The sequence below is a fragment of the Macrosteles quadrilineatus genome, unplaced genomic scaffold, assembly GCF_028750875.1.
Source record: "Macrosteles quadrilineatus isolate MER2022 unplaced genomic scaffold, UCM_ALF_1.0 Scaffold_2__2_contigs__length_208266976, whole genome shotgun sequence".
Lineage (NCBI taxonomy): Eukaryota > Metazoa > Arthropoda > Insecta > Hemiptera > Cicadellidae > Macrosteles > Macrosteles quadrilineatus.
The window spans coordinates 71,668,165-71,680,821 of NW_026542595.1; the positions used below are offsets into that span (position 1 = coordinate 71,668,165).

The 12,657-nt window shown below is 38.2% G+C and overlaps 1 protein-coding gene across 6 annotated transcripts in view; it reads left to right on the forward strand.

Moving 5' to 3' along the window:
* The window catches only part of LOC128985509 (nuclear transcription factor Y subunit alpha), a 49,217-nt gene that overhangs the window by 11,328 nt on the left and 25,232 nt on the right, over positions 1-12,657 (forward strand). For all 6 annotated transcript variants that reach the window (XM_054405067.1, XM_054405073.1, XM_054405071.1 and 3 more), the window contains exon 3: positions 3,491-3,643. In XM_054405067.1, the coding sequence (XP_054261042.1) occupies positions 3,491-3,643 (153 nt within the window). The remainder of the gene's footprint in view (positions 1-3,490; positions 3,644-12,657) is intronic.

A 12,657-nucleotide genomic window follows, 5' to 3' on the forward strand; every position in this document is an offset into this window, starting at 1 on the left:
TCAAATTTAGGTCCAGTAGACAAACTTAGGATGACATGTTGATGGTCAGCAATCTGGTCTCTGCTAACCCAAGCACGATAGTTCCAGCAGTCAAAGTTGGTTAAGAATGTGTCCAGAGATGCTTTACCTCTTGTTGGCTCAATAATACTACTATAGATATTGAAACTACGTAGTAGGTTTAAAAAATCACGAGCCTCACTTGTAGGCTTTAGTAAATCTATGTTATGGTCAGTTCCAATAACCACAGAGAGACCAAGAGTGGTGAGATAATAAAGACATTGGTTCAGAAGTCTTAAGAAAGTGACAATACTACCACTTGGTGACCTGTACATGGTAACAACAACAAGAGATAGTTCATGTATTGCTACAGCTGCAAATTCACCTTGTACTTCAATAGAAAAGTTACTCAGGTCCAAAGGTATACAGGTTAGTTCATTGCGCACAAACAATGCCACACCACCCCAGGGGCGTGAACGACAAAAGTGGGATACAAGGTTGAGATTTGAAATTTTACTATAATAGTTTATTTCATCGTTTACCATCCAATGCTCTTGAATACATAGAATGTCAATTTTTTGTTCCATGCACAGAATTTCCAAAAGAGGAATTTTGTTTCTCAAGCTTTGGGTATTTACAGTACAAAAGTTTAAGATATTTTCACAAGCAGCACTGGGCTGACAGATCACATCCTTTTCCCTAAAAAAGTACGAGAGGGCACGTAGTCTCGGTTTTGTCTAGGCCTAACCTCAAACTCCTTAACTAAGGTACCTACTGGCCAAAAGGACGAATCGAGAACCCTGGTAATCTCCGCTGGAGATATTCCTACTTTAAAAGAACTGTACGAGTCGTACTTAGTATTTAATTTTACACACTCACCAGCTATTTTACTGTCTTGGAGGTATGAGGTAATTTCATCAGGTTTAGTGTCACTGGCCAATCTAGAAACGAACACCCAACTTTTCCTCTCAACCGCCCTAACCTTAGATTGGGAATTACTGGAATCGTTTAACTTACTCCCAATAATGATAGACTGCTTTCTATTGCTAGGTCGGGATTGTTTAGCCACTTTGTATTTCCACTCCTGATTACCAGATTTCGCGGTAGCCCTATCTCCAGTACCTTGTGTAGCCTGGGCATAGGACTTGGCCTTCACTGTAGGCCTATCAGATAACTTGGTGTTGTTTAGGTCTAAGTTTATACACTCCTGAGAGGTTAATGGAAAGTCAGTTACTTGTACAGCAAGATCTTCCTCTTTGGTGAAAGACTCAGGTAAAACTAATTGACTAGATATATTAGCTTCTAGGCCAATATTGACACTAGGATCAACCGGCTTTGTATGTGAATCCAATATTAAATCTAGTTTGTTGTTGATACAAGCATTATCAGAAACAACTTTGTTAACAATTTCAAGTAAATTCAAAATACTTGACTTAATTTCTTCGACATCTTCAGCCTTCTCAATGACTTTTTCAAACCTAACCTCACATGCACTACAAGCCCACTTGGACTTCTTACCTAATAAACTCATATAATTGTACTCTTCGCAACTTATTAGCACACATTCAGAATGATACCATTTACGGCAGAAAAATTCACAGAAAACTCCTTTACCATCATCTAAAACAGCATTTTTACAGACTGGACAGATATCTTCGTTCTGCCCACCAGCCATGACAGTTCCACTCCATATCCACATAAAAAAGATATGTTATGAGTTATTAGTGTTAATTTTTTACTTCATACTTTTACTTAAAATACTCCTGGTCAATAATATTTTATACCCAACCAAAAAATGACAAAATATTTGAATTTCTGGCAATTACAATATTTTCACAAATAGGTTGCTTGAAAATATAAACCCTTTCAAAAGTATTAAAAATATTTACTCAGGTACAAGTGTCATTAGGCTCTGAGGAGTGATTAACTTGTTGTTTAATAAGACCAACTCTTTGAAATATAATCTTTGAATCACAAAAATTTGTTAGGTTACCTAAATTGGTATGTAAGAGTCAGCCCTACTTGGCGGGCTTTGTTGCATAGTAAAGCCCCTTTTACACCCTGCAGTGCGCTGGAAGTCGCTTTGCCCTACGACAGACACTGCAAGTTTGTGCAGTGGCAGTGGTGGGGGTATTAGGGCTACCAACTTAAGGATTTCTATTCTTCTCTAAAAGTGATTTGTAACAGAGAAGTAAGATACAGAGGATAAAAGCTAAATGGACAACTGTGCGCTTTTAGCTCTGGTATGTTGGGGCGGAAATGTACTTGTAACAAACAAGGAAGAGCCCAAACGGCTGTGGCTACATGGCCTTGTTGTACAGCAGTTGTAGCACACAGGATCTTCTTACAGTGTAAATGCTCTAGTACGAGGTGGCGAGGGGGAAATGGGAGCGGAAACCTCTGTATCTCATTTCACTGTGTTTGGAGTAACTTAAATGAATTTGAATATAGACATGTATTCAATTAAGGTAGTATTCTTATACTTAAATACGAATAATAATTCCTTGGTGTAGCACCGTGCTAAACTCAGACTTAATACGTCATAAAAACATTGCTGGTTTATAATAATAAGTAATAAATAATACCATTTTTAATCCTACTAATATTATAAATGAGAAAGATTGTATGTATGTTTGTGACAAGTGAACGCGAAAAATACTGGTCGGATTGGGCTGAAATTTGGCATGATGATAGCTCACATTCCCGATTAACATATAGGCATATTCTTATTTCAAAAATCCTTTCGGGCTCCCCCCCAGTGGCTCTAGGGTTTCCCATGTTAACCTTATGAGAAATGGAATTATTGAATCTTAACAGCTGTTTCAATTAAACAAGTTGGTTCTGTTCTATGATGTTCAATAGCATTAAAGTTACAAGGATTACCAACAGGGTGCAGCACTATTATTTCTTTTACATTTATGACAACAGCTAATTTGCAACCAAAAGGTGAGTGAGCGTAGCGAACGAACTTCAACCTGGAGGCGAGTTAGCCTAGCGAACGAGCTAACCTGAAGGCAAGTGAGCGCAGCGAACGAGCTCGAACCTAAAGGTGAGTGAGCGTAGCGAACAGACTTCAACCAGGACGTGATTGAGCCATGCGAACGAGATAATCTTGAAAATTAAGAAGTTAAACGGGTTAAAGCCCGCGGGTTACGGCTAGTTGTAAAATAAATATTTCAGAGGGTATACAATAATAAATGGGGACTATTTAATAAATTGTTATCGTTATTTATCATGCTTTAAAACTTAATAAACAAATAATGCAGGTACATGTTGGGAAGTCTTTTTTTTTATCCTGTTGGCTGCACTTGTAAGCTCAGCTGCGCAGCATATGCTATTTATGTCAACAATGTGGCCAGTAGTAGTGGCCAATTGATGAAAAGGGGCCAAGATGAAATGTCAACTAGAATCTTTTATATTTTATCATATAAAGTAAAATAATGGAGACAGAAAACTGTATTATTACTTTAATGAAAAAATAATGGTTTTGTAGGTATTTCAAGTGAACCAGACAGGACAGGTGATCCAAGGGGCTAATGGGCAGCCTATAGTTGTCCACTCAGTACCTACAGCTGGGCAGACCATACAGATACAGGGGGGTCAGGCTATTCAACAGCTGCAAGTGGTGCCTGTACCCACACTGCCGGTATGTTATTAATACTGTAAATTCATTGAGTAAAGCTGTTTTTAGTTTAGTAAAATTGTATTTGATCCGCCAGTCATGCTACTCTGACACTATAAAAAATCTGCATAGAAGAAATCTGTTTGTAGAAAGACCCTGTACTATAGCAAGATCTTCTAGACAACAACAGTGTTCTTGAAATCTCCCCTAATTTGCTAACTACAAAACTCTTTGATCCTTCTAATCAATATAGAGTTAGGCCTACCTTGATGATATGTCCTGTATTTTGCAGTGTCTTACGCAGGGTTTTAATTGGAGAAAAACAGTCTGGAGAAATAGCGAAATCATTCCCTGTTGTGTTGTTTGTGTTATTCCCTGTTCGGGCGCCATTTGATGTGACAAAATTTCGGGTTGTGAGACAAAATTTGATTTTAAAATAAGTAATAGTCGTCTCAGTCTCGAGTTTATTGGCTCAGAATATTAAATACAACACTGCTAACAACGTTTAGCTTTACTTTAACAAGTGATCATCATAGCCACCCAAAAAGATAGTGAAGCTAAATTTGGAATTTTGAATAAATTATCTTAAATGCGAATAAGCCTAATTAATTATAAACTTAACCTAAACGTGATTCGTTCGTTGTACTTGGTAATCACCAAAGTAGACGTGTCGGGAAAATTAGACTCGGTCGATCACCAGAGTCGATACGGGGTTTCTTAAATCAAATTTACTAAGGGCGTTCAGGGTAACGGAGTAAGCCCTACGGATAAGGTAAACCACCCAAATTCCGGTCGGATAAGGTAAGGTTAGGTTTTAATCAGTTGTTGCATGAATTATTCAAATGTTATGATCATATATTTATATTTGTTTTATTCTCCTATGTTTTCTTGTATAAATTATATAAAAAATAAACAGATATCTAAATAAATAACATTGTTTTGGTTTATTTTCTTGGACTCCTCAAATTAACCCTATAATCCTAATCCCGGTCGGTTCCTACCCTAATGCCGGTTTCTCCCTGCCTAATTCCGGTCGATGTTGTTTTCCACCTGACAACGATTATTTTTGCTATTAATGCAAGCCAACATATTAAAAACCACTGTAAATGTAACTCAATTACAAAAAATCTCATCCAAAACCTCTAAATGGGCAGTTTAGACACATTCAAAGACGTTTAAAATAATTTTACTTATCAGTATTGGTGGGTACAAAAATACAATAAAAAGAATGCAATAAAGTAAAAAATTATATTATGTTATAGGAGAAATCACACATTTTGAGGAAAAACTATTACATCATGAAAACTATTACACCTACATTATAATTGAAATATAAAATCAGTCGTCTGTCATAATAAATATCAAATGTCAAAAATATCAAAATATCAATACCTCTAAATGGCCAGTTTTGACAAATGCATAGACGTTCAAAATACTTTTACTGGACAGTATTGATATATACAATAAAATACAATAAAAATAAAGCAATAGGCCTAAAGTAAAGAACAATATGTTATAGGAGAAAATCACACGAAGTATAGAACAATATGTTGTAGGAGAAAGTCACACGGAGTATAGAACAATATGTTGTAGGAGAAAATCACACGGAGTACAGAACAATATGTTATAGGATAAAATCACACATCTTAAGCAATTAATGCTACACATACATAATTAATAGGCGATCAATCTGTCACACTGGGTAACTATTATGTAAGAAAATGTTAGAGAAAACTAGTCATTTAAACTTCCAAGTATAACAAGTGTCTTTAGAATGCTACACATTTTAACACAAATATAACCTATTAAGGTAACTTGAGAAAATCACGTCATGTTTGGTATTGGATTACTAATGATTTAGGTGATGATCTTTTGACGGAACGTGAAAAAACCTCTCCGTTCCCGAGTAGGTTCTGTTAAAACTTGAAGAACGTCTTCTAGAGGAACATCGTTGTCAACGTCATCTTCTACAGGCCAAGCAAATTTATTCCCCTTTCTCTCCAGAAACTTAGGACCAAGTTTATCTCCTTGGATGGATTTAATCTGACCCACAAAATGTTCCTTATTACTATTTATCAGGTATGGCACTACCACCCAATTGTTGACAGCCAAGCATCTTCTTTCTTCATCTGTAATAACAGTCCCGAGTGAAGAATATATATCACCATCACTATCTGAGCTGGCTGGGTCATCCGTTTTTTGTTGTTTTCGTTTTTTATTGTTGTCTTTGCTCTTGCCTTCTTGTTTTATTCTTCTTTTTATTTCATTTTCGATTTGTTTTCTTTCCTTAGCTGCTTTTTTTTCTTTCTTGTCATCCTCCCTTTTCTTTAAATATTCTTTGTACGGCGCGGAAGTAACTACTGCAGGAAGCCTCTCTTTTTGTTTCCTTTTTTTTTGAGTAGATGTACTTGGTTCAGGCCATAACAGACATCTCTTGAAGGGTGATGGGATGTTAGAAGGTGAGCTGCTGAATTTTTCTGGAGTAGCCTTTGAGTGTGCACCTATAGCAAGGTCAGACGTCACATCTAAAATCACCTCGATATGTTCTGAATTTCCTTCAATGTTATTTACAACGTTCTGCAAGACGTTTTCTTTGGTTAGAGTGCCATGCTGGAAATGCTCTTCTGCAACAACCTGAATTAGTTCTGAATTTGTTAAGTTATGCTGCTCGGCGGTCGGCTGAATGTCCTCAGTACTTGCCAGGTTATTTCCTTCCTCCACGACCATCAATAGGTCACCAATGTTTTCAATTTCTTCTTCACTATTTCTGATCCCAAGTAAATTTTCAATTTCCATAATAACATTATTTGCAGAAAAATCTGCAACGTTTCCCTCTGTTGTTTCATCATCAATGTTGTCCTCAATTCTGTCATCAGCAAATGTGTCAACAGGAATGACGTCCCCATCCACTACTTCACTGTCACCCTCTTCAATTTCTGTTACTTCTTGTGCAGTCTGATTTTTATTTTGTTCACGTTCTCGCTGATTTTTTGCTTTCGCATCTGCTAATTGTTTATTCATGTCAGCCACGTCTTTGTTGATGGTTTGCTATAAGGCATACAGCGATTCATCTGTTGTTTCGACCTGAACTGAAGCAAATCTTCTAACTTTGTCCACACCGATCTTTGTCTCAAAGTATTGCAGATGTCCCTTCATCTCTTTCAATTTCATTTCTAGACTTTGAGCTGAAGGAGCAAATTCTTCTTTCTTCAGCAACTTTTCATATTTGATCTTGTCCGGGTCCAGGTTAGCCAATCCAGTTGAAGAAAATCCATTTTGGATAGTCTCTTTTTTCAAACATTCTTTTATGACTTTCTCTAGATTAGGCGAGAATTCTTCCCTTTTCATTTTTCTGCCCCCGTTGTCAAAGCGCCATTTCTGAACGAACTTTTTCCAGGACGACTTTAGGGGACTAAACACAGCCACGTCTAAAGGTTGCATTATATGCGTAGCGTAAGGGAATAGTGCTACTAGTTCTATTTGGTTCTTCTGGCAGAAGTCTGATAGGTGGAACGTTAAGTGAGACGTGTGGCCGTCGATAAATAGGACCACGGGAAAGGTGTTGCCGTTTGCTACGAGCCAGGGATGGAAGACAATCGTTACGTATTCATAAAATGTCTCACACGTCATCCACCCTGACTCGGACTTCCCTATCCCCCAATTATCTGGCATGTGATTTACAATGTAGCCAGGGATTCTCGCGTATGGGAAAACGACCATTGGTGGCACAACGTCCCCAGCGGCATTTGCGTTGATTAAGACGGTTAAACATTCCTTTTCGTCGTTCCCGCTTACAGTGTGCACCCTTTTTTCTCCCTTTTTAACGAGAACCTTTTTACCTTGAGGGCTGAGGTAAAAAGCGGTTTCATCTGCGTTAAAGACTCTTTTTTTGTCTTTAAACACATCTAATAGGTTATTCTCCTCCATGTATAGTTTAACTTCATGGAACCAGTTCCTGATCTGCCCTTCTGTCACCCCTGCTCTTGACGTGGTTAGCAGTTGGGTCACACGTTGGGAGATTTCAGGGTGCCGCTTTAAGAATAACGAATACCACTTCTCCCCGGGAATTGAATCAACAAATGGGTTTACCCTTTCCAAGTCTTTCACCAATTTTGCGACCGACGATATTAAATGGTCTTTATTGATGGGGAAACCTCGGTTAGCCATCTGTACCACCCACTGCACTAGCAAATCCTCCTCTTCACTGGACAGTACAGATGGTCGACCAGCCTTTGAGTTTACTCCATATTTCCCATTTATTTTATCCTGTAAAGTGGACTTTGGTATCCCAAAAGATTTTGCGGCGGCAGCAATTGATATCCCCTCCCGCCGAACTGCATCGATGGCCTTCTCTACATCGTCGATGGAGTATTTCTTCGCTGGTCTAGTTGGAGTCTGCATCTTTCCTGTGAACAAAATAAGTAACTATGCTAGTGTGAAGTTTGGTAGCATATACCTTTTTTATATATATATATGTGTGTGTGTGTGTGTGTGTGTGTGTGTTATTAAATTCACGAGGAGAACTGGTACTCGATAAAGTATTAATAAATTATCCTGGGAAAACCAACAGTGTTAAGTTAATACAAATCTCAAAATATCACTACGTCCTAAATCTTACTTAAAACATTGAACAAAACATTTTTTCCCCCGTTAGTTTAATTTAATGTCTGATCGAAACTAAGATTTAACACTTTGACAATCATATAAAGCATTTTTATTAATTTTTTTCTTTATATCTATGGACAACCGGGATTCGGCAAGTCAATATAACGCAACGCCGTAATCCCGGTTTTGCCGACCGGAATAACGCGATGCTACATTGTTTACACCCTAAACCCGGTCGGTTTATTACTCTAAAAGTTTTCGGAATTACTCATTATAAATCACATTAAAACAAAGTATTCACATATGGAATCATAAAAACAGGTAGTTTATTTGACGTATTTCACAAAAGTTTAAGTGAAATCTTATTTCTCTTACCTCTATCCTTAGCAGTTAGCTCTAGAGATGTTGCATTTTCTCCCGCCAACGTTGTAGTCCGTCCTTCCAAGACCAACAAATATTTTACTTCTTCTCACTCAATCTTCAATCCAGTACGGTTATAAACTAGATTAACCTCGAAAACGACCAACGACAATATCTTATGGATTCAAACCATACAATCCTTATTTTTGGAGCTGTAAACTATACGACCGGCAATTGGTGGCAACCGGAATTAGGGTGGTTTACCTTATTGCTCGGGTGGTTAAAATAACTTTCGTGGCTAGTAAGAGTCGAGAGTATGTGTACAAACAACGGAAAAAAGCGTGCAAGTCGCGCAATTGCGGGCACAATAAAAATAAAACTTATCTGCAACTAAAATTAAACAAAAGACTATATCGGTAGCACACAATAACTAAGGACTCCACCACCAAGGGGAAAGCTATATCTAACTCACCGGGATGATTCGGATTTACTGATTGCTGGATTGTTCCAAACAGTAACGTCTTGACGGTTCTGAGGCGGGTTGGCAACTGAACCTGAGGTCTGCTCCTCTGGCCCTTCTTCCCCATCGCCCCTGGCGACGGGGTAGCTAACTATCGTCCTCCCCTCTACGATGATGTAGGCCTGCTCCTTCGATGTCGTTGTCAACGCGGGCGCGGTTTACCCCAAAAGAAAATTAATAACTTTTAAATAAAACTTTAAAACGGTTTTTTCCCCCTGACGGCTTTTGGGTCGTTACAAAACTAACAACTCTTATTACGGCTTATTATAAACTAAACTTTATCTTCCTAATCTTACTTTAAAAGTAGCTTACAAATAACCATGGGATTGCATCGCAGCTGGAACAGCTTATTGTGCCCTCTCATTCACAGGTCCTCATTCTCCGTCAAATCCCAGGTCCTTTGTGATGAGATCCTCTTGACTATGGTAACCTGTTCTTTCCCTTTGATCTCCAGTCGATAGGCCAAGAAATATCATACACAGACCTTGTAGGGCTGGGCACGTAAATATCACATGGAAGGCTGTCTCTTCCTCCTCTCCACATGTCCTACATAAGAGGCTTTAAACTTGAATTGAAGTCCGCGGAATATCCAATGGCCGCTAATGAAGCCAACCACCTTCCGCAGGATCTTCCTTTTCAACCCAAGGCATCTGCCGCTATCGCACTAGTAGGTGTCTGCAGCATTCTCTTTGATTGTACATTGCCTTCTGTTCTTTCCCAGCTCCGTCGATGTTCTATGCCCATCCACTGGCAAACAGCTCTCCGTGCTGTGTTGTAAGCAATACTACACGTCGGCTCTGGACCCATGAGCGGGTTTTCAGCTACATTTTTTGCCCACTTATCAGCTCCCTCATTGCCAGCAATACCTTTGTGTTCTGGAACCCAACTAAGGATAACCTTGTTGTTCTCTCCCAGGGCTTTTATGGTCTGATGACAGTCCCATACAGCCTTAGAGGTAAAGTCAAAACTGTCAAGTGCCATTAGTGTTGCTTTGCTGTCAGAGTTCATGTATATAGTGTGGCCTGTCAGACCACGCTTCAAACACACTCTTGCACACTCAGACAGGGCAACAACTTCTCCCTGGAATACAGTGGCCAGTTTCCCCAAGCTTACGCAAAACTGCGCCTTGGGTCTGACTCCATATATTCCCACCCCAGTGCCTGTTGGCTTTTTCGAGCCATCCGTATACCAAGTAATCCACCATTTCATGTATTCAGGTTCACCCTTATTCCGCAGCCCTGTCAACAATGTTGGCATTGTATGGCTTATCTAGATCTGTGATCTTCACCACCCTGTCTGGTAACATTTCCAAGGTGTTCATCTGCACCTTGTCCACAATTCTTGTGTGCTCATTGGAGGCATTATACTTCCAGTTGCCACTGCAAACCATTCTGTAGGCTGCCATCCTTGCCTCTCCTTTCACAATAATGTCAAGAGGTGGCAGGTTTATAACCCAACCCTAGTGTATAGCCAGTTAGTCATTTGTGAGCTTAGACCCCAGGTCTTCCCAACAGCCCGTCTCATCGGGTCGCCGGAATGGTCGCCCCCGGAAACATCACCCCCCAGGCTAAACGTGACGTCACGAAACCAGACAACCAGCTGGTATAAAATCTATGTCCGCGACCGGAATCGTTCCCCCCCAAGGGCTTGACAAGTAATTTATCAAAATCTAGTTGATATGAACTAATTATGTTATTAATTTTAATTCAAACAAGTAGAAACGGAAAGGTCTTCCCCGGCAAGGCATCCCCTATGTACACCCCGGAATCGTCCCCCCCTGAAACGCTACCCCTAGTAGGGCTGGGCTGCTCGGCAGCCTACCTGCTGCCCGTCCTCCTCAGTCCATTGTTCTGAGGGTCGGCCGCTCGTTCAGTATTATTGTCGCTTGGACAACAGCTTTTCCACAGAAGAAAATTGCAGACGCTGTGGTGGAATATCAATCAGTATATTTAGATGTGTATGAACTTCTAAGACAACTAAATAATGAGAGCAAAGATTGACTTTAAAAAATGATTCTTTTATACTTAATTCATAACCAGCGATACTGCGTAAAGTATACATTTTTTCTGTTGCATTAAATGGTAGTTATACTTATCAACATCAGTAAACTTACCTTACACCCTATGGTAATTGTTAAGCAACACATTTGTAAAAAATAGAATAATTTCTAAATGTAATAAAAATGAATCGCATTGCTTTAGGTTTGGCCCCGATTTAATTAATAATTTGAAAATTAGAAACAGATTATTAAATAAGAATAAACATAATAGTATCTTTTAGGGGATTAATCCCTTAAACTTATCGAAATAATTAATTGTTAGTAATTACAAATATGTAAATGATACTATTCTAAAGGTTATGCCAAAAAGTATCTTAATTCAGAAACAGCCTAGGCTAGTTTCATATCACTGGAATAGAGTCAAAATATAATGAAAGTATAATCAAAATATCAGAATCACTTTAAATCGAGAAGAGGACTTGCAATCAGTGTTGATATACCAATAAATTAGTTTTGTTATAAGATGTATATGTTTAGAAAACCTTTTTGCTACTGAAGTTTGCAAAATTCTGAAACATATATGTTTCATAATTACTAAGGGGAAAATATACGCGAGTTCAAATTTTTAATATGTAATCAAAATTTGAAATGTTGAGCTGTAAACTTGTATTACATCGCTTAAACGATAGTAACATTCGTATATACTCCAATTAATGTATCACAAAGTGCCAATTATAATTAAAAATACCCCCGACACAGCAAACCTGCAGACTAAGCGAATTTCCACTTGCCTGATTGGATTTACGCTAAAATGTCTCTGTAAAAATATCACATCTATTCCCTATTTAAATAACATTAGTTCAATATATATCAATATCAATTGATATGGGGACGCCACCTAGATGCGTATTTTAACCCAAATATGAGTGTAGAATGGTGTGAGATAATCTGTGTAGCTTTGTTACTGACTAAGATCAGCTGTTTCATTAGCCAGGACCATTTATTTAAAGCCCAATGATCAGGAACAGATGGGTCCAGTTTTTAACCATCAAAGTTTAACGAGTACTTAGGTTTGCTGCAACAGGGAGGGTAAAAAGGTGTTTTTTTTTTTTTTTTTTGTAAAATGATAATAGTTTAGTATGAAATGAATGCATTTTCCAAATTTGATTAAAATATGTATATAAACAAGCAAACTACAACAGTTTACTTATTCTAAGTATAACATGGAAATTTTAAATTTACAGATTTTTGGAATTTTCTCCGTAACTATTAGGCACATAATTAACGCTTCAATATACTAAATTATTTGTTTTTTAAGCTCTACAAAATGGTTTATAAAGAAATTGCTAAATTTTAAGTTTTTAGTGTCAAAAATGGGAAAACCCAATTTTTACCCCAAACCCCCCATAAACCCCCGTTCCCTTGGTTCGATCATGCTGGTTCGCGAACTCGTTCGAATAAACGTAGGTTTACACGCTTGTACCAAATTTCATCAAATTTATGAATTTGAACGGATGGTGTTTTTGGCATCTAGGGACCTCAAAACGAAAAAGT